The sequence below is a fragment of the Oncorhynchus tshawytscha genome, linkage group LG19 (assembly GCF_018296145.1).
Source record: "Oncorhynchus tshawytscha isolate Ot180627B linkage group LG19, Otsh_v2.0, whole genome shotgun sequence".
Classification (NCBI taxonomy): Eukaryota; Metazoa; Chordata; class Actinopteri; order Salmoniformes; family Salmonidae; genus Oncorhynchus; species Oncorhynchus tshawytscha.
In genome coordinates this window covers 49402578-49425664 of record NC_056447.1, presented here as the reverse complement: position 1 = coordinate 49425664, position 23087 = coordinate 49402578, and the positions used below count along the sequence as shown (strand labels likewise).

The following is a 23087-nucleotide window of genomic DNA, read 5'->3' as shown; positions in this document are numbered from 1 at the left end:
GGCTTCTCGCGAGGGCAATTTTGGGGCTTCACCATGTTTCATTGAAATGTACAGCTGTGTGTCATCCGCATAGCAGTGAAAGTTAACATTATGTTTTCGAATGACATCCCCAAGAGGTAAAATATATAGTGAAAACAATAGTGGTCCTAAAACGGAACCTTGAGGAACACCGAAATTTACAGTTGATTTGTCAGAGGACAAACCATTCACAGAGACAAACTGATATCTTTCCGACAGATAAGATCTAAACCAGGCCAGAACTTGTCCGTGTAGACCAATTTGGGTTTCCAATCTCTCCAAAAGAATGTGGTGATCGATGGTATCAACAGAAGCACTAAGGTCTAGGAGCACAAGGACAGATGCAGAGCCTCGGTCTGATGCCATTAAAAGGTCATTGACCACCTTCACAAGTGCAGTCTCAGTGCTATGATCGGGTCTAAAACCAGACTGAAGCATTTCGTATACATTGTTTGTCTTCAGGAAGGCAGTGAGCTGCTGCGCAACAGCCTTTTCTAAAAATTTTGAGAGGAATGGAAGATACGATATAGGCCGATAGTTTTTTACATTTTCTAGGTCAAGGTTTGGCTTTTTCAAGAGAGGCTTTATTACTGCCACTTTTAGTGAGTTTGGTACACATCCGGTGGATAGAGAGCCATTTATTATGTTCAACATAGGAGGGCCAAGCACAGGAAGCAGCTCTTTCAGTAGTTTAGTTGGAATAGGGTCCAGTATGCAGCTTGAAGGTTTAGAGGCCATGGTTATTTTCATCATTGTGTCAAGAGATATAGTACTAAAACACTTGAGTGTCTCTCTTGATCCTAGGTCCTGGCAGAGTTGTGCAGACTCAGGACAACTGAGCTTTGAAGGAATACGCAGATTTAAAGAGGAGTCCGTAATTTGCTTTCTAATAATCATGATCTTTTCCTCAAAGAGCTTGGCATACCTATATTTGGGGATTTTCTCACATTCTTCTTTGCAGATCCTCTCAAGCTCTGTCAGGTTGGATGGGGAGGGAGGTAGAGATCCGGGTTCTAGCTGGGCCACTCAAGGACATTCAAAGACTTGTCCCCAAGCCATCCCCAAGCCATTCCTGTGTTGTCTTTGCTGTGTGCTTAGGGTCGTTGTCCTGTTGGAAGGTGAACCTTTGCCCCAGTCTGAGGTCATGAGGGCTCTGGAGCAGGTTTTCATCAAGGTTCTCTCTGTACTTTGCTCCGCTCATCTTTGCCTCGATCCTGACTAGTCTCCCAGTCCCTGCTGCTGAAAAACATCCCCACAGCATGATGCTGCCACAATCATGCTTCACCGTAGGATGGTGCCAGGTTTCCTCCAGATGTGACGCTTGGCATTCAGGCCAAAGAGTTCAATCTTGGTTTCATCAGACCAGATAATCTTGTTTCTCATGGTCTGATAGTCTTTAGGTGCCTTTTGGCAAACTCCAAGCGGGCTGTCATGTGCCTTTTACTGAGGAGTGGTTTCCGTCTGGTCACTACCATAAAGGCCTGATTGGTGGAGCGTTGCAGAGATGGTTGTCCTTCTGGAAGGTTCTCCCATCTCCACAGAGGAACTCTAGAGATCTGTCAGAGTGACCATTGGGTTCTTTTTGCTCAGTTTGACCGGGCGGACAGCTCCAGGAAGAGACTTGGTGGTTCAAACTTCTTCCATTTAAGAATGAAGGAGGCCACTGTGTTCTTGGCGACCTTCAATGCTGCAGACATTTCTGGTACCCTTCCCCAGATCTGTGCCTCGACACAATCCTGTCTCTGAACTCTACGGACAATTCCTTCGACCTCATGGCTTGGTTTTTGCTCTGACATGAACTGTCAACTGTGGGACCTTATATAGACAGGTGTGTGCCTTTCCAAATCATGTCCAGTCAATTGAATTTACTACAGGTGGACACCAATCAAGTTGTAGAAACATCTCAAGGATGAACAATGGAAACAGGATGCACCGGTGCTCAATTTGAAGTCCTATAGCAAAGGGTCTGAATACTTTAAAAAAAAAAAATTATACATTTGCTAAAAATTCTACAAATCTGTTTTCACTTTGGTATTGGGTGTAGATTGCTGAGTTTTTAAAAATATAATCCATTTTATAATAATGCTGTAACGTAGTGGTCTGAATACTTTCTCAAGGCACTGTATATTAGGTTATTAATGCACCTGAGACTGTAACTCTGTGTCAGAAGACATTATAGTACTAAGAAACACCAAGGGGTTCTGGGAAAATACTGACATTTCATCATGTTGTTCTTCTACTGCCAGAATATAATTTGTCCATAACAAATGTTTTTCTTTGTGAAAGAAAATAAACTCAACTTTATATCGCTTTCTCATATGTCTTATCCCGAGACCTGTGTCTTATTCATTAGGTACAAAGTGAAAGACAACAGACTGAAACAGGGTGGGACTATCCTGTCTGTCTGTCTTTTCGGACCTTGTAGGTCCTGATACATTCACCCTGTGTATCTGTCTATTTATCTGTCTGTCTCTCTGTCTGTCTCTCTGACCTAGTAGGTCCTGAGTCATTCACTCTGTCTGTCTGTCTGTCTGTCTGTCTGCCTGTCTGCCTGTCTGTCTGTCTGTCTGTCTGTCTGTCTGTCTGTCTGTCTGTCTGTCTGTCTGTCTGTCTGTCTGTCTGTCTGTCTGTCTGTCTGTCTGTCTGTCTGTCTGTCTGTCTGTCTGTCTGTGTCTCTCTCTCTCTCTCAAACGATGCTACAGGTAATGTGCCAGTGTGTGTGTTACGATGATGTCATGTACTGTTTGTCTAAACCGTTAGGTGCTAAGTCGTTAACGATGTGTGTCTCTCTCCTCAGACGATGCTACAGGTTACGGGCCGGTGTTTGAGGATCAGCCGGTCGACACCATCTACCCCGAGGAGTCACCTGAGGCCAAAATCACCCTGAGCTGTCGAGCACGAGCCAACCCACCTGCCACATACACGTAACAGTCCTCCTCTCACCCCTAAACCCCACCTGCTGTGCTGTGTTGTACTATGTCCCTCGTCTCTCACCATCTCTCACTCCCCCCCCAACACTCCCTAAACCCCACCTGCTGTGCTGTGTTGTACTATGTCCCTCGTCTCTCACCGTCTCTCACCCCCCCAACACTCACTAAACCCCACCTGCTGTGCTGTGTTGTACTGTATGTCCCTCGTCTCTCACTGTCTCTCACCCCCCCTCCCCATAACACTCCCTAAACCCCACCTACTGTGCTGTGTTGTACTGTATGTCCCTCTACTCTCACCCCCCCATAACACTCCCTAAACCCCACCTACTGTGCTGTGTTGTACTGTATGTTCCTCGTCTCTCACCCCCCCCTCTAACTCTCCCTAAACCCCACCTACTGTGCTGTGTTGTACTGTATGTCCCTCTACTCTCACCCCCCAACTCTCCCTAAACCCCACCTACTGTGCTGTGTTGTACTGTATGTCCCTCTACTCTCACCTAACCCCACCTACTGTGCTGTGTACCCCCACCCCCATAACACTCCCTAAACCCCACCTACTGTGCTGTGTTGTACTGTATGTCCCTCTACTCTCACCCCCAACTCTCCCTAAACCCCACCTACTGTGCTGTGTTGTACTGTATGTCCCTCTACTCTCACCCCCCCATATAACACTCCCTAAACCCCACCTACTGTGCTGTGTTGTACTGTATGTCCCTCTACTCTCACCCCCCCAACTCTCCCTAAACCCCACCTACTGTGCTGTGTTGTACTGTATGTCCCTCTACTCTCACCCCCCCAACTCTCCCTAAACCCCACCTACTGTGCTGTGTTGTACTGTATGTCCCTCTACTCTCACCCCCATAACACTCCCTAAACCCCACCTACTGTGCTGTGTTGTACTGTATGTCCCTCTACTCTCACCCCCCATAACACTCCCTAAACCCCACCTACTGTGCTGTGTTGTACTGTATGTCCCTCTACTCTCACCCCCCCCATAACACTCCCTAAACCCCACCTACTGTGCTGTGTTGTACTGTATGTCCCTCTACTCTCACCCCCCAACACTCCCTAAACCCCACCTGCTGTGCTGTGTTGTACAGTATGTCCCTCGTCTCTCACCGTCTCCCCCAACTCTCCCTAAACCCCACCTGCTGTGTTGTGTTGTACAGTATGTCCCTCTACTCTCCCTAAACCCCACCTGCTGTGCTGTGTTGTACAGTATGTCCCTCGTCTCTCACCGTCTCCCCCCTCCCCCATAACTCTCCCTAAACCCCACCTGCTGTGCTGTGTTGTACAGTATGTCCCTCTACTCTCACCCCCCCTGTGTTGTGTTGTACATAACACTCCCTAAACCCCACCTACTGTGTTGTGTTGTACAGTATGTCCCTCTACTCTCACCCCCAACTCTCCCTAAACCCCACCTACTGTGTTGTGTTGTACAGTATGTCCCTCTACTCTCACCCCCCCCAACTCTCCCTAAACCCCACCTACTGTGTTGTGTTGTGTTGTACAGTATGTCAATCTACTCTCCCTAAACCCCACCTACTGTGTTGTGTTGTACAGTATGTCCCTCTACTCCCCCCACCTATAACTCTCCCTAAACCCCACCTACTGTGTTGTGTTGTACAGTATGTCCCTCTACTCCCCCCCATAACTCTCCCTAAACCCCACCTACTGTGTTGTGTTGTACAGTATGTCCCTCTACTCCCCCCCCATAACTCTCCCCCTAAACCCCACCTACTGTGTTGTGTTGTGTTGTACAGTATGTCAATCTACTCTCCCTAACCCCACCTACTGTGTTGTGTTGTACAGTATGTCCCTCTACTCTCCCTAACCCCACCTACTGTGTTGTGTTGTACAGTATGTCCCTCTACTCTCCCTAACCCCACCTACTGTGTTGTGTTGTACAGTATGTCCCTCTACTCTCCCTAACCCCACCTACTGTGTTGTGTTGTACAGTATGTCCCTCTACTCTCCCCCCCCATAACTCTCCCTAAACCCCACCTGCTGTGCTGTGTTGTGTTGTACTGTATGTCAATCTACTCTCCCTAACCCCACCTACTGTGTTGTGTTGTACAGTATGTCCCTCTACTCTCCCTAAACCCCACCTACTGTGCTGTGTTGTACAGTATGTCCCTCTACTCTCCCCCCCATAACTCTCCCTAACCCCACCTACTGTGTTGTGTTGTACTGTATGTCAATCTACTCTCCCTAACCCCACCTACTGTGTTGTGTTGTACAGTATGTCCTTCTACTCTCCCTAACCCCACCTACTGTGTTGTGTTGTACAGTATGTCCCTCTACTCTCCCTAACCCCACCTACTGTGTTGTGTTGTACTGTATGTCCCTCTACTCTCCCTAAACCCCACCTACTGTGTTGTGTTGTACTGTATGTCCCTCTACTCTCCCTAAACCCCACCTACTGTGTTGTGTTGTACTGTATGTCCCTCTACTCTCCCTAAACCCCACCTACTGTGGTGTGTTGTACTGTATGTCCCTCTACTCTCCCTAAACCCCACCTACTGTGTTGTGTTGTACTGTATGTCCCTCTACTCTCCTCTGTGTTGTGTTGTACAGTATGTCAATCTGTACTCAGCATGCAGCGGAAGGAAAAGTACCCAATTGTCATACTTGAGTAAAAGTAAAGATACCTTAAAGTAAAAGTGAAAGTCATCCTGTAAAATACTACTTCAGTAAAAGTCCCAAAGTATTTTGTTTAAATTATACATAAGTATCAAACGTAAAAATATGAATAATTTCAAATTCCTTATATTAAGCAAAACGGACGACACCATTTTTTTAAACAGATAGCCGGGGCCACGCTCCAACACTCATAATTTACAAACAAATCATGTGTGTTTAGAGGCAGTAGGGTTGACCAGGGATGTTCTCTTGATAAGTGTGTGAATTGAACCTTTTTCCAGGCCTGATAAGCATTCAAAATGCTTACATTTGGGTGTCAGTGAAAATGAATGGAGTAAAAAGTACATCATTTTCTTTAGGAATGTAGCGAAGTAAAAGTAAAAGAAGAGTTTAGGGAACCTCTTTTGGCGCAAGAGCACATGTTCGTGTCCCCTCCTCTCTCCTCAGGTGGAGATTAAACAGCAGGAATATAGACCAGGATGAAGACAACCACTACACTTTGGTGGGAGGCAACCTGGTCATCTCTAACCCCATCAAGAACAAACACGTTGGGAAGTACACCTGTAAGGCCACCAACGACTACGGCACTGTGGTCAGCAGAGAAGCCGCTGTCCAGTTTGGATGTGAGTGGAGTGGATTGGACGGGATTGGATGGGATCCCCGTCCCCATTGCTACGTAACACATTATCATTGGCAGGAAGGATGAAATGACTTTTTTAGAGCTGCCCCTTAGGCTAGGCTAAGCTGTCATGCCTATGTGAGTGGAGCTGTGATTGAGAGGCAGCAGTGGCACATCATAACAGCTGTGGAAATGGAATTTCAATGGTCAAACTTTGTAGAGGGTAGCATGACATGGAATCACTTCTGCTGAATCGATAGTAAGATCACTTTGAAAGATGACAGTTGCAAATTTCAAGCCTGCCAACTAGTTAAACACAGGTCCTGGTTTTGAAGTGGTTTTGAGAGAGAGGTTACAGGGTTTAAGAGTATTTGGAGGATCAGTGTTCTTACATAAATGAGGCGAGGGAGAGTGTGACAGTGGATTATCCAGGCTTGTTAATGAATCTGAACTCTCTCTGTCTTTCTCTCCCCACTCTCCCCCGTCACTCTCTCCCTCGCCTTCTCTATTTCCCCCCCGCCCTCTCTCTGTCCCTCCTCTCTTTCTCCAAGACCTGGACTTCTTCTCCTCTGAGGAGAGAGAGGCAGTGTATGTGAAGGAGGGCCAGGGGGCAGTGCTGCTCTGCGCTCCTCCCCCACACTACCCAGGTAAGTGCTAGGCTAAGCTAATGGCTAATTATATGATGCTAGGTCATTGTTATGGCTAATGCTAATGCTAGACACAGATCGTGTCAAATGTATCTTACGATGTCTTGAATAGTATCTACGTCATGTCTCAAAGTGTCTCAACACATCTCAACTGAAGTCTGAAGATGTGTGAGACATGGCTGGGTATAGTGTAGGATGAACTTTAGTGTCCTGAGGGGAAGATTCAAACGATACATTACACATTCAACATAATACACACATTGCACGTTACCCATCATACACATTGCGCACTTTTCGTATAGTCTTTTAGATAATACATATTGCACATTTGATGGACATGTGAATGAAGGAGTGCTTAAAACCTCTTAGGGCTGCAATCCCGTTAACGGGATGATATGACAACAGCCAGTGAAAGTGCAGGGCGCCAAATTCAAAACAACAGAAGTCTCATAATTAAAATTCCTCAAACATACATGTATCTTATACCGTTTTCAAGGTAATCTTGTTGTTAATCCCACCACAGTGTTCGATTTCAAATAGGCTTTACAGTGAAAGCACCACAAACGATTATGTTAGGTCACCACCAACTCACAGAAAAACACAGCCATTTTTCCAGCCAAAGATAGGAGTCACAAAAAGCACAAATAGAGATAAAATTAATCACTAACCTTTGATGATCTTCATCAGATGACACTCATAGGACTTCATGTTACACAATACATGTATGTTTTGTTTGATAAAGTTCATATTTCTATAAAAAAAATCTGAGTTTACATTGGCGCGTTACGTTCACTAGTTCCAAAAACATCTAGTGATTTTGCATAGCCACATCAATTCAACAGAAATACTCATCATAAATGTAGATGAAAATACAAGTTATACACATGGAATTATAGATATACCTCTCCTTAATGCAACCGCTGTGTCAGATTTCAAACAAACCTTACGGAAAAAGCAAACCATGCAATAATCTGAGACCGCGCTCAAATAAAAAAGTGTTTTATCCGCCATGTTGGAGTCAACAGAAATCAGAAATAACATTATAAATATTACCTTACCTTCATCAGAATGCACTCCCAGGAATCCTAGTTCCACAATAAATGTTTGATTTGTTCGATAATGTCCATTATTTATGTCCAAGTAGCTACTTTTGTTAGGGCTTAGGTACACAAATCAAAAAGCTTGTCGGACAAAAACTTCAAAAAGTTATATTACAGGTCTTAGAAACATTTCAAACTAAGTATAGAATCAATCTTTAGGATGTTTTTATCATAAATCTTCAATAACGTTCCAACCGGAGAATTCCTTTGTCTGTAGAGAAGCAATGGAACGCAGGTCGCTATCATGTGAATTGCTCTGCCAGACACCTGGCTCATTCAGCTCCCATTCCGCCGAACAACACAGTAGAAGCCTCATTCAAGTGTCTAAAGTCGGTTGACATCTAGTGGAATCCCTAGGAAGTGCAACTTCATCCATATCCCATTGGATATGGGGCTGGGTTGAAAATCGACCAACCTCAGATTTCCCACTTCCTATTTGGATTTCTTCTCAGGTTTTTGCCTGAGCCATATGAGTTCTGTTATACTCACAGACATCATTCAGAAACTTTTATCATTTTAGAAACTTCAGAGTGTTTCCTATCCAATACTACTAATAATATGCATATATTAGCAACTGGGACTGAGGAGCAGGCCGTTTACTCTGGGCACCTCTGGGCACCTTTCATCCAAGCTACTCAATACTGCCCCTGCAGCCATAAGAAGTTAAACCTGTTTAGGGGACCCTATAGAGTCTGTCTGAGGGGAGGTGGGACCCTATAGAGTCTGTCTGAGGGGAGGTGGGACCCTATAGTGTCTGTCTGAGGAGAGGAGGCACCCTATAATGTCTGAGGGGAGGAGGGATCCTATAGTGTCTGTCTGAGGAGAGGTGGGACCCTGTAGAGTCTGAGGGGAGGAGGGACCCTACAGAGTCTGAGGGGAGGAGGGACCCTATAGTGTCTGTCTGAGGAGAGGTGGGACCCTATAGAGTCTGAGGGGAGGAGGGACCCTATAGAGTCTGAGGGGAGGAGGGACCCTACAGAGTCTGAGGGGAGGAGGGACCCTATAGAGTCTGAGGGGAGGAGGGACCCTATAGAGTCTGAGGGGAGGAGGGACCCTATAGTGTCTGAGGGGAGGAGGGACCCTACAGAGTCTGAGGGGAGGAGGGACCCTATAGTGTCTGTCTGAGGGGAGGAGGGACCCTATAGTGTCTGTCTGAGGGGAGGAGGGACCCTATAGTGTCTGAGGGGAGGAGGGACCCTATAGTGTCTGTCTGAGGGGAGGAGGGACCCTATAGCGTCTGACGGGAGGAGTTAATACTCAGAGTCGAGTACATGGGTGGGGTCTGAAATCATTTTCTGTGCTTATCTTTTCCACGGTCTGTTTAAAAAAATAATCAGCAGTGATTCTTGTGTCTGTAGGAATGTTATGGTCTGTAGCATTGCATCTATTACATGTGTCTCTATGGTAGTATCATATCCAAACCTAACAGTATGTTAAGACTCGGGCCATCATCCGAGATAGTCATAGCAGTGAAAATCAGTGAAAGTGTGCCCCCTGCTGGTACATGGCTGTACTAGTCCTCAATGATATAGGCTCTAACGCTGCCTCTGACACATCATATTGTATGCTATTTTCTCACACATTTGCCCAGAGCTGAGTTTGGCACCTCTAGTCTCAGTGTAGGGCTGCTTGAGACAAAATCAGCTGTTTATAGTGCTGTTTTATGTCTCTTTATAGTGTCGCTCTGTATTTTTCGTCAATGGTACTTCACACTGATCCGTTCAGGTTTTCCTCTCTGAGTCGTGTCTTAGCCATATTTGGGTCTCCTTTGGAACTGTCTAATTCTTCCTCTTTGATCATTGTTAAACAAACCTATTTGGTATCAAACGGGAGCTCCACCAGAATACTCTACAGCAGATATTCATATTCATGTTATGCAAATTCATCCAGCCAAACCAATCTGTGAAACCATGGTAACGTCTTTCAGCTGCCTCCGTGGGTACAGAATTCCAGTTCCTGAGTGAGATTTGTCCTTTTCAGCTCCTTTCACAGCATCATGACGACAGTTAGATATTAGAGCATCAAATGGGATAGAGAGAGAGAGAATATGACATTTGTAATGTCTTTATTGTTTTGAAATGTCCTTATGTGTGATGTTTACTGTTAATTTTTATTGTTTATTTCACTTTATATATTATCTACCTCACTTGCTTTGGCAATGTTAACACATGTTTCCCATGCCAATAAAGCCCTTGAATTGAATTGTGAGTGAGTGAGAGAGTGAGTGAGAGAGAGAGAGAGAGAGAGAGAGAGAGAGAGAGAGAGAGAGTGTGAGAGAGTGAGAGAGAGTGAGAGAGAGAGAGAGGTCTAATAACCTTTACATACTACTGTTCTGAGTCAACCCCAGTCAAACACAGCTGTACTGATGGCCTGGTTATGTAGCCACCATAGTTGGTGGAAAGGAAAATATATATGCTATGGTTAGAATGATGTGTACTATAGGCTTATATCCTTGGTCAGGATGGTGTGAAACCGGTGAAAGAGCCACAGCTCCTCAGCCTTCCTCCTGACTCCACCTCATATTGACTCACTACCCTCTTCCCCCATGACTGATAGCTTGAGGGTTGTATATGTTGTTTCTGTAGACGAGCTGTCATTCCGCTGGATTCTGAATGAGTTCCCCGTCTTCATCCCTCTGGATAAACGTCGCTTCATCTCTCAGACTACAGGGAACCTCTTCATCTCTAAGGTAAACTTCTAACTTGTCTTGTCTTTGGTTGTGTCCCAAATCACATCCTATCCCCTATCTGCAATGTCGTGGGGCATTTTAAAACAGTACATTTATATTTTCCAACCGGGTTATACATTTGGGTGAGGTTTTATAAAATCTAGTGTTCTAAAATTTTATAAAATCTAGTGTTCTAATGTCAAATAAAGGTAGCCTAGTCATATAATTAACATCCAATCACATTAACCGTTACTCTCTCGCAGGAAACCTTTGCGCAGACATTTAGAAACGAAACATGACAATTTGAAAAATAAGCCACAGGAGTTTTTGAGCGAGATTTAAGTGTAATGTGTAGCTGGTGTAGAGAGTCAGGCGCAGGACAGCAGATATGAGTAATCAACGTACTTTTACTCAAAATGTCCAATATACAAAGTAACAAATACACGCACACCATGACAGACTGAAAAGAACAACAAACAATCACCCCCCCCAAAAAACCTTGGGGGAACAGAGGGTTAAATAATGAAACAATAATTGTGGGATTGAAATCAGGTGTGTAAAACAAAGACAAAACAAATGGAAAATGAGAAGTGGATTGGCGGTGGCTAGAAGGCCTGTGACGTCGATCTCAGATCGTCGCCCGAACAAGGAGAGGGACCGACTTCGGTGGAAGTCGTGACAGTACCCCCCCCTTGACGGCGGCTCCAGCAGCGCGCCGACACTGACCTCGAGGACGACCCGGATGACGAGGCGCAGGGCGATCCGGATGAGACGATGGAACTCCCGCAGCCATGAAGGGTCCAAGACGTCCTCCACTGGCACCCAGCATCTCTCCTCCGGACCGCACCCCTCCCATTCCACGAGTTACTGAAGGCCCTCGCCCGACGCCTTGAGTCCAGGATAGCTCGAACAGCATACGCCGGGGCCCCCTCGATGTCCAGAGGGGGGAGCGCATCTCAGCTTCCTGGAGTGTACCAGCCACCACTGGCCTGAGGAGAGACACATGGAACGAGGGATTAATATGATAATCTGGGGGAAGCTGTAACCTGTAGCATACCTCATTCAGTCTCCTCAGGACTTTGAATGGCCCCACAAACCGCGTACCAAGCTTCCGGCAGGTTTCAGAGGCAGGTTTCGGGTCGAGAGCCAGACCCGGTCCCCCGGTGCGAGAGGCTAGTGGAGGAGTGGCGGATCTCTGCCCAGGGGGCCATCTCTGCCCAGGGGATGAACGCCGCCCACTCCCCCGGCCGGTCCTGGCAATATGACCGCAGAAACCTACCCACATCCTGGTTGACTCTCTCCACCTGCCCGTTACTCTCGGGGTGAAAACCTGAGATGAGGCTGCCCGAGACCCCCAGACGTTCCATGAACGCTCTCCAGACCCTGGACGTGAACTGGGGATCCCGATCAGAGACTATGTCCTCGGGCACCCTGTAGTGCCGGAAGACATGAGTGAACATGGGCTCCGCAGTCTGTAGAGCCGTAGGGAGACCGGACAAAGGGAGGAGACGGCAGGGCTTAGAAAACCAATCCACAATGACCAGGATCTTGGTGTTGCCCTGTGAGGGAGGCAGATGCATCAGGAAGTCCACCGACAGGTGCGACCACGGCCGTTGTGGAACGGGTAGGGATTGTAGCTTCCCTCTGGGCAGGTGCCTAGTGGTCTTGCACTGGGCGCACACTGAGCAGGAGGAAACATAAACCCCCTTGTCCTTGGCCATGGTGGACCACCAGTACTTCCCACTAAGGCAACGCACCATCCGCCCTATGCCAGGTTGACCAGATGAGGGTGACGTGTGGGCCCAATAGATCAAACGGTCGCGGACAGCAAACGGAAAGTACATGCGCCCAGCTGGACACTGGGGGGGGAGTGGGATCTCTGCGTAATGCACGCTCGATGTCCGCGTCCAGCTCCCACACCACCGCTGCCACCAGACAAGAGGCCGGGAGGTATGGGAGTGTGATCCATGGACCGCTCCTCTGTGGCATACATCCGGAACAGCGCATCTGCCTCAGCGTTCTGAGTGAAAACAAAACGGGTACAGAATATGGCCCACCTTGCCTGGCGAGGGTTCAGTCTCCTCGCCACCTGGATGTACTCCAGATTGCGGTGGTCAGTCCAGATGAGAAAAGGGTGTTTAGCCCCCTCAAGCCAATGTCTCCACGCCTTCAGAGCCTTGACAACAGCGAACAGCTCCCAGCCCCCCACATCATAGTTTCGCACAGGGGTGGAGCTTTGGTGGCGTGCCCGAGCGCTGAGAGAGCACGGCTCCTATCCCAGCCTCGGACGCGTCCACCTCCACAATGAAAAGTGGATTGGCGGTGGCTAGAAGGCCGGTGACGTCGACCGCCGAACGCCGCCCGAACAAGGAGAGGAACCGACTTCGGCGGAAGTCGTGACATAAAGACTACTTTCGAGTAGTAAGACATGTATAAAAGCAACAGATATCATTAATAAGAAGGGGCTAGAAGCATCTTATATGGTGAGCTACCGAGTGGCTAGGACAGGCAAGCCCCATACTATTGTGGAGGACTTCATTCTTCCTGCTGCCGCGGATATGGCCAAAAGAACTATACAGACAAGGCACTGCATCTTCTTCATCAAAGAACACTGTTTGACCACGCATCAGTGACATGGCAGGAGACGTTTTGAGACAACAAATCCTGGTATAGGTCCGTTACGTTTATGGGGGGTCAATTAAGGAAGACATCCTCTTCTGCAATATCTGAGAGGATATTTTTTAAAGTACTGGACAGCTTTGTGACATCAAATGGACTTTGGTGGTCAAGATGTGCTGTTATCTATACTGATGGTGCAAAAGCCATGACAGGGAGACATGGTAGAGTGGTAATGCTCGTGCAAGCAGTTGCTCCCGACGCCACTTGGGTACACTGCAGCATCCACCCAGAGGCTCTTGCTGCCAAGGGAATGCGTTTCGGACACAACTGTGAAAATGGTTAACTTTGTTAAAGCAAGGGCCTTGAACTCTCATGTATTTTCTGCACTATGCAATGATATGGGAAGCTACCATGTAACACTTTTACAACATACAGAAGCGCGGTGGTTATCAAGGGGCAAAGTATTGACACGTTTTTTTAAATTGAGAGACTAGCTCAAAGTTTTCTTTACTGACCATAATTTTCACTAGTCTGACCGCTTGCATTATGACGAATTTCTCACACAACTGGCCTATCTGGGTGATGTTTTTTTCTCCCCCAAAAAATCTGAATCTAGGATTACAGGGACTCTCCGCAACTATATTCAATGTGCGGGACAAAATTGAGGCTATGATTAAGAAGTTGGAGCTCTTCTCTGTCTGCATTACCAAGGACAACACACAGATCTTTCCATCATTGTATGATTTTTTGTGTGCAAATTAACTCAAGCTTACGGACAATGTCAAATGTGATATAGCGAAGCACCTGAGTGAGCTGGGTGCGCAATTACGCAGGTACTTTCCCAAAATGGATGAATCAAACAACTGGATTCATTATCCCTCTCATGCCCTGCCTCCAGTCCACTTACTGATATCTGAACAAGAGAACCTCATCGAAGTTGCAACAAGAGGTTCTGTGAAAATTGAATTTAATCAGAAGCCACTGCCAGATTTCTGGATTGGGCTGCGCTCAGTTTCTTGCCTTGGAAAATCATGCTGTGAAGACACTGATGCCCTTTGCAACCACGTACCTATGTGAGAGTGGATTCCTGGCCCTCACAAGCATGAAAACTAAATACAGGCACAGACCCAACACCGCAGAGTTATGTGCATCCTTTTCAAGCACACTCTTCTCATTAACGTGTGGTGAGTTATTTACAATTCTTTATGAACAAATACGGTTTTATATGTAAGATGGCTAAATAAAGAGCAAAATGATTGATTTATTATTATATTATTATTTCTGTCCTGGTCCTACTAGAGCTCTTTGTCACTTCCCATGAGCCGGGTTGTGACAAAAACTGAAATTAATACATGTATTGTATAGTATGTGTGTGTGGCAGGCTTACAATGATGGCAAAAATCAACATTTGAGAGTGTGCTGACCCTGGTGCTAGAGGGGGTACAGCTGACCCTGGTGCTAGAGGGGTACGCAGTTGGAGGTTGAATGTTTGAAGGGGTACGGGACTATAACAACGTTTGGGAACCACTGCCCTATATAGTGCATTCGTTGTGTTTTTCATGAATTGTTGATGTCTGTCACCAGGTGGACTCGTCTGACAGCGGAAACTACTCCTGCTTCGTCTCTAGTGCCTCCATCGCCAAGAGCGTCTTCAGCAAGTTCATCCCACTCGTCCCCCTGGCTGAACGTTAGTTTCTGTTTTCCTCTACGTTGAGATAGAAACCTGTAGCGTAATGAATACCACAACATCCACCAGTCTGCACATACCTTTTGTCCCCCTGGCTGAACGTTAGTTTCTGTTTTCCTCTACGTTGAGATAGAAACCTGTAGCGTAATGAATACCACAACATCCACCAGTCTGCACATACCTTTTGTCCCCCTGGCTGAACGTTAGTTTCTGTTTTCCTCTACGTTGAGATAGAAACCTGTAGCGTAATGAATACCACAACATCCACCAGTCTGCACATACCTTTTGTCCCCCTGGCTGAACGTTAGTTTCTGTTTTCCTCTACGTTGAGATAGAAACCTGTAGCGTAATGAATACCACAACATCCACCAGTCTGCACATACCTTTAGTCCCCCTGGCTGAACATTAGAAGCTGGTTTTGTTACCTATTTAAAATATAGGAATCAGTAAAGATCGTCCTCCCATTATTCAGCATCACTCTACAACTTATACGATCACCTTGATCACTATCTAAGTTTTAGTCGTCACACAATTACCTACTGTCTGTAGTTTGCTTCGTTTTGCTTAGGACAGAGTTGGTTCAAAGAGTTGGTCCATCTTAAGATCAGAGAACCACACATGAACCTAAGAGAGGATGAATCTCAGGGATAAGAGAGGTAGGGTTAGTCGGGCGAACTCCATCTCTGGAGACAGAGACCACAGCTGAAGTGTGGGGAGAGAGAGAGCCTTTTGTTGTATGTTTGTCTGAATGTGGAAAAATCTTGACAAGAGAAAAAGATTAAGAGAATCCTAGAGTTCACCTGGAGCTCACCTAGAGCTCACCTGGAGTTCACCTGGAGGTCATGTGATGTTAGGTATGGGAATTACCCAAGGAGTTGGATAGAGCACAAACAGTATAGGGATAAGTCTAGCATGTTGTGTTGTAGTTGAGAAGGTTGTAGGGGAGAACAGTAGTTTACTCAACAACACTTCAGGAGCTCTATGCTCTGTCATGCATATGTTTTACCATGTCTACATCACCACACTATAATAGGGGCCTCTGGCTGTGTCGTGGCCCATATCTAGCACTGCACTGTTACAACTCATCAGGAAGGGCAAACTGAGCTGGAAGCATTGTGTGTGCGTGTGTGCGTGTGTGTGTGTGTGTGTGCATGTGTGTGTGTGTGTGTGTGTGTGTGTGTGTGTGTGTGTGAGAGAGAGAGAGATATGCAACGCAGCTAACCTATCCTACCGGAGACACCCATTTACAATGAAGTGCCTCCAACCAAATGCATCACCTTGTCACCACACAGAGTGAACTAATGTATTGCTGCTGGTCTAATTTGTGCTATGAATAAACAGGTGACTCACGTCCACTTGTTTCTATTTCCTGTTTCTCCACCAATCAGGCCCAATAAGGAAGTACCCTGCTGATATCAAAGTCAAGTTCCCAGACACCTTTGCACTGGTGGGCCAGAACATCACACTGGAATGCTTCGCCCTGGGAAAGTAAGTCTCGATATAACCAGTGCATTGTTAGAACTACATTTAGTGACAGAGAATCAATGAAATTGTGTATGCAAACTATTACAGACTACAAAGGGAAACCCAGCCGCGAGCGGCCCAGTGACGTGAGTCTACCAGACGAGCTAAATGCCTTTTATGCTCGCTTCGAGGCAAGCAACACTGAAGCATGCATGACAACACCAGCTGTTCCAGATGACTGTGTGATCACGCTCTCCGTAGCCAATGTGAGCAAGACCTTTAAACAGGTCAACAATCAATTGGCCGCGGGGGCCAGACGGATTACCATGACGTGTACTCAGAGCATGCGCGGACCAAATGTCTTCACTGTTATTTTCAATCTTTCCTTGACCGAGTCTGTAATACCCACATGTTTCAAGCAGACCACCATAGTCCCTGTGCCCAAGAAAGGGAAGGTAAATGACTACCGCTCCGTAGCACTCACGTCGGTAGTCATGAAGTGTTTTGAAAGACTGGTCAAGGCTGACATCAACACCATTATCCCGGAAACCCTAGACCCACTCCAATTCGCATACCGCCCCAACAGATCCACAGATGACGCAATCTCAATCGCACTTCACACTGCCCTTTCCCACCTGGACAAAAGGAACGCCTATGTGAGAATGTTGTTCATTGACTACAGGTCAGCGTTCAACACCATAGTGCCCACAAAGCTCATCACTAAGCTAAGGATCCTGGGACTAAATATCTCTCTGCGACTGGATCTTGGACTTCCTGACGGGCTACCTCCAGGTAGTAAGGGTGGGTAACAACACATCTGCCACACTGATCCTCAACACAGGGGCCCCTCAGGGTTGCGTGCTTAGTCCCCTCCTGTACTCCCTGTTCACCCACGACTGCATGGCCAAGCACGACTCCAACACCATCATTACATTTGCTGATGACACAACAGTGGTAGGCCTGATCACCGACAACGATGAGACAGCCTATAAGGAGGAGGTTAGAGACCTGGCTGCGTGTGGCAGAACAACAACCTCTCCCTCAATGTGAGCAAGACAAAGAAGATTATCGTGGATTACAGGGAAAGGAGGGCCAAACATTCCCCCATCCACATCGAGGCTGGAGTGGAGCGGGTTGAGAATTTCAAGTTCCTTGGTGTCTACATCACCAACAGGTCCAAACACACCAAGACAGTCGTGAAGAGATTATGACAACATCTTTTCCCCCTCAGGAGACTGAAAAGATTTGTCATTGGTCCCCAGATCCTCAAAAGGTTCTACAGCTGCACCAGCTGGTGCTGGTTGCATCACTGCCTGGTATGGCAACTGCTCAGCATCCGACCATAATGCGCTACAGAGGGTAGTGTGTACCCTCTGTAGGCCCAGTACATCACTGGGACCAAGCTTCCAGCCATCCAGGACCTACATTATATGTCAAAAGTTTGGACACACCTACTCATTCAAGGTTTTATCTTTATTTGTACTATTTTCTACATTGTAGAATAATAGTGAAGACATGAATACTATGAAATAACATATAGAATAATGTAATAACCAAAAAAGTGTTAAACAAATTTTCAAAGTAGCTACCCTTTGCCTTGATGACAGCTTTGCACACTCTTGGCATTCTCTCAACCAGCTTCATGAGGAATGCTTTTCCAACAGTCTTTAAAACCTTTTTTAACCTTTATTTAACTAGGCAAGTCAGTAAAGAGTGAATTATTATTTACAATGATGGCTTACACCGGCCAAACCCAGATGACGCTGGGCCAATTGTGCACCGTCCTATGGTACTCCCAATCACGGCCAGCTGGATTCGCACCAGGGTGTCTGTAGTGATGCCTCAGACCGCTGCGCCACTCGGGAGCCCCAGTCTTGAAGGAGTCTTGAAGGAGTTCTCACATATCCTGAGCATTTGTTGGCTGCTTTTCCTTCACTCTGCGGTCCAACTCATTCCAAACCATCTCAATTGGGTTGAGGTCTGGTGATTGTGGAGGCCAGGTCATCTTATGCAGCATCCCATCACTCTCCTTCTTGGTCAAATAGCCCTTACACAGCCTGGAGTTGTGTTGGGTCATTGTCCTGTTGAAAAACAAATGATAGTCCCACTAAGCGAAAAGCAGATGGGATGGCGTATTGCTGCAGAATGCAATGGTAGCCATGCTGATTAAATGTGCCTTGAATACTAAATATATCACAGACAGTGTCACCAGCAAAGCACCCCCACACCATCACACCTCCTCCTCCATGCTTCACGTTGGGAACCACACATGGTGAGATCATCCGTTCACCTAATCTGCGTCTCACAAAGACACAGCAGTTGGAGCCAAAAATCTCAGATTTTGACTCATCAGACCAAAGGACAGATTTCCACCGGTCTGATGTCCATTGATCGTGTTTCTTGGCCTAAGCAAGTCTCTTCTACATTTTGGTGTCCATTAGTTGTGGTTTCTTTGCAGCAATTCAACCATGAAGGCCTGATTCACACAGTCTCCTCTGAACAGTTGATGTTGACATGTGATTGTTACTTGAACTATGTGAAGCATTTATTTGGGCTGTAATTTCTGAGGCTGGTAACTCTAATGAATGTATCCTCTGCAGCAGAGGTAACTCTGGGTCTTCCATTCCTGTGGCGGTCCTCATGAGAGCCAGTTTCATCATAGCGCTTGATGGTTTTGCAACTGCACTGCTCTTTGCTTATTTGAGCTGTTCTTGTCATAATATGGACTTGGTCTTTTACCAAATAGAGCTATCTACTGAATACCACCCCTACCTTGTCACAACACAACTGTTCAAACATATTAGGAAGGAAGGAAGGAAAGAAATTCAACAAATTAACACACAACTGTTAACTGAAAGGTGACTACCTCATGAAGCTGGTTGAGAGAATGGGAAGAGTGTGCAAAGCTGTCATCAAGGCAAAGTGTGGCTACTGTGATTAACCTGTTGCGACGAGCAATCCCGTATCCGGGAGCGTAATTATAGCCTCAAGCTCATTACCATAATGCAACGTTAACTATTCATGAAAATCGCAAATGAAATAAATATATTGGCTCACAAGCTTAGCCTTTTGTTAACAACACTGTCATCTCAGATTTTCAAAAAATGCTTTTCAACCATAGCTACACAAGCATTTGTGTAAGAGTATTGATAGCTAGCATAGCATTAAGCCTAGCATTCAGCAGGCAACATTTTCACAAAAACAAGAAAAGCATTCAAATAAAATAATTTACCTTTGAAGAACTTCGGATGTTTTCAATGAGGAGACTCTCAGTTAGATAGCAAATGTTCAGTTTTTCCAAAAATATTATTTGTGTAGGAGAAATCGCTCCGTTTTGTTCATCACGTTTGGCTGAGAAAACCCCCCGAAAATTCAGTCATTACAATGCAAACTTTTTTCCAAATTAACTCCATAATATCGACAGAAACATGGCAAACGTTGTTTAGAATCAATCCTCAAGGTGTTTTTCACATATCTATTCGATGATAAGTCACTCGTGGCAGTTTGGTTTCTCCTCTGTTCAAAATGGAAAAATGAACGCACCTGGAGATTACGCAATAGTTTTGACGGAGGACACCGAGCGGACACCTGGTAAATGTAGTCTCTATGGTCAATTTTCCAATGATATGCCTACAAATACGTCACAATGCTGCAAACACCTTGGGGAAACGACAGAAAGTGTAGGCTCTCTCCTTGCGCATTCACAGCCATATAAGGAGACATTGGAACACAGCGCCTCAAAAATCTGGCTCACTTCCTGTATGAAATTTCATCTTGGTTTCGCCTGTAGGATTAGTTCTGTGGCACTCACAGACAATATCTTTGCAGTTTTGGAAATGTCAGAGTGTTTTCTTTCCAAAGCTGTCAATTATATGCATACTCAAGCATCTTTTCGTGACAAAATATCTTGTTTAAAATGGGAACGTTTTACATCCAAAAATGAAATACTGCCCCCAGAGGTTCAAGAGGTTAACACTTTTTTTGGTTACTACGTGATTCCATATGGGTTATTTCATGTAGAAAATGTAAAAAATAAAGAAAAACCCTGGAATGAGTAGGTCCAAACTTCTGACTGATTCTCTATATATTAAGCGGTGTCAGAGGAAAGCCCCAAAAATTGTCAAAGACTCCAGTCCCCCAAGTCATAGACTGTTCCCTCTGCTACCGCACAGCAAGCGGTACCGGAGCACCAAGTCTAGGTACTAAAACGGCTCCTTAACAGCTTCTACCCCCAAGCCATAAGACTGCTGAACAATTAATCAAATGGCCACCAGGACTATTTACATTGACCCCCCCGCCCTCCCTTTGATTTTGCACTGCTGCTACTCGCTGTTTATTATCTATGCATAGTGCCTTTACAACTACCTACATGTACTTTCGTTTATTTAGTAAATATTTTCTTAACTCTATTTCTTAAACTGCATCGTTGGTTAAGGGCTTGTAAATAAGCATATTCGGAGCATGTGACAAATAACATTTTATTTTATTTTATTTGATCCTTGCTCAGACCTAGAGTATGACGTGGTTTATTGTAATGCACTGTGTGTAAATATTCATATGACAAAGCTATGTGTTTACAGTGTCTTGCGAAAGTATTCACCCCACTTGGCATTTTTCCTATTTTGTTGCCTTACAACTTGGAATTAAAATAGATTTTTTTTTGGGGGGGGGGTTGTATCATTTGATTAACACAACATGCCTACCACTTTGAAGATGCTAAAAAACATTTTTTGTGAAACAAACAAGAAATAAGACAAAAAATTGAAAACTTGAGCGTGTATAACTATTCACCCCCAAAGTCAATACTTTGTAGAGACACCTTTTGCAGCAATTACAGCTGCAAGTCTCTTGGGGTATGTATCTAGTCACTGAGATTATTGCCCATTCTTCAAGGCAAAACTGCTCCAGCTCCTTCAAGTTGGATGGGTTCTGCTGGTGTACAGCAATCTTTAAGTCATACCACATATTTTCAATTGAATTGAGATCTGGGCTTTGACTAGGTCATTCCAAGACATTTAAATGTTCAACCTCAACCACTCGAGTGTTGCTTCAGCAGTATGCTTAGGGTCATTGTCCTGCTGGAAGGTGAACCTCCGTCCCAGTCTCAAATCTCTAGAAGACTGAAACAGGTTTCCCTTAAGAATTTCCCTGTATTTAGCTCCATCCCATAATTCCTTCAGATCTAACCAGTCTCCCAGTCCCTGCAGATGAAATACATCCCTACAGCATGATGCTGCCACCACCATGCTTCACTGTGGGGATGGTATTCTCGGGGTGATGAAAGATGTTGGGTTTGCGCCAGACATAGCGTTTCCTTGATGGCCAAAAAGCTACATTCTAGTCTCATCTGACCAGAGTACCTTCACCAATTTGAACTATTGTGTGTATGTCCATTACATGAAATTACAGGTTGTAATGCAAGAAAATAGGAAAAAAGCTAAAGGGAATGAATACTTTTGCAAGGTACAGTATACTGTATGTCTTAACTCCTCCCCTCTCCACAGCCCCATCCCTCAGATCCGCTGGAGGAAGATGGACGGAGAGCTGCCGGCCAATCATGAAGTCAGCATGGCAGGGGCCCACCTCCAACTGTACCACGTGCAGTATGAGGACGAGGGGACGTACGAGTGTGAGGCCCTCAACTCCAAAGGGAAGGATTGGCACCGGGCTCGGGTCTCTGTAGAAGGTAGGGCCCTGTCTCTAGTCTACTAATTAAGCAATAAGACCAGAGGGGTTGTGGTATATTGACAAAATACCACGGCTAAGGGCTGTTCTTAGGCACAACGCAACTCGGAGTGCCTGGATACAGCCCTTAGACGTGGTATATTGGCAACCCCCTGAGGTGCCTTATTGCTATTATAAACTGGTTACCAGCATAATTAGAGCAGTAAAAATAAATGTTTTGTTATACCTGTGGTATACAGTTTGATATACAATGGCTTTCAGCCAATCAACATTCAGGGATCGAATTTATAATGAAGCAATAAGGCCCGAGGAGGTGTGGTTTATGGTCAATATGCCACTGCTAAAGGCTGTTCTTAAGCACAATGAAACAAACCACCCAGTTTATAATACAGTATATACTCCCCAGCTTTGTAGTTACAAGTCATTGACTTGCAAATTGTTATTATTCAACACCTCTTCTCTCAGGGCTTAGTCCTAATTTGAGTCATTCACTCTTAACTCAGATTTTCACATGAATCATGCATTGATGTTGTGCGCTGATCTCAAGTTAGGACTCAGGCTTCATACACGTGATCTCAAGTTAGGACTCAGGCCTCGTACACGTGATCTCAAGTTAGGACTCAGGCTTCATACACGTGATCTCAAGTTAGGACTCAGGCCTCGTACACGTGATCTCAAGTTAGGACTCAGGCCTCGTACACGTGATCTCAAGTTAGGACTCAGGCCTCGTACACGTGATCTCAAGTTAGGACTCAGGCCTCGTACACGTGATCTCAAGTTAGGACTCAGGCCTCGTACACGTGATCTCAAATTAGGACTCAGGCCTCGTACACGTACTGTACAGTCTCCTTTCCTCATCTCCATTCCAGCCTTCCCAGAGTGGACAGAGTCCATCAGCAGTACAGAGCGGGACATCAGCAGTGACTACACCATGTCCTGTGAGGCCAGCGGCAAGCCCAAGCCCCACGTCCACTGGCTCAAGAACGGCTACCCGGTAAGTCCTTTCA

At 45.7% G+C, this 23087-nt stretch overlaps 1 protein-coding gene across 2 annotated transcripts in view; it reads left to right on the top strand.

The window, feature by feature from the left end:
• LOC112238097 (contactin-1a-like) overlaps positions 1-23087 on the top strand; it is a 153729-nt gene that overhangs the window by 99963 nt on the left and 30679 nt on the right. For both annotated transcript variants that reach the window (XM_042301774.1, XM_042301775.1), the window contains exons 3-10: positions 2816-2942; positions 6039-6214; positions 6762-6857; positions 10543-10646; positions 14829-14931; positions 16320-16419; positions 21900-22081; positions 22950-23074. In XM_042301774.1, coding sequence (XP_042157708.1) covers positions 2816-2942; positions 6039-6214; positions 6762-6857; positions 10543-10646; positions 14829-14931; positions 16320-16419; positions 21900-22081; positions 22950-23074 — 1013 coding nt within the window. The remainder of the gene's footprint in view (positions 1-2815; positions 2943-6038; positions 6215-6761; positions 6858-10542; positions 10647-14828; positions 14932-16319; positions 16420-21899; positions 22082-22949; positions 23075-23087) is intronic.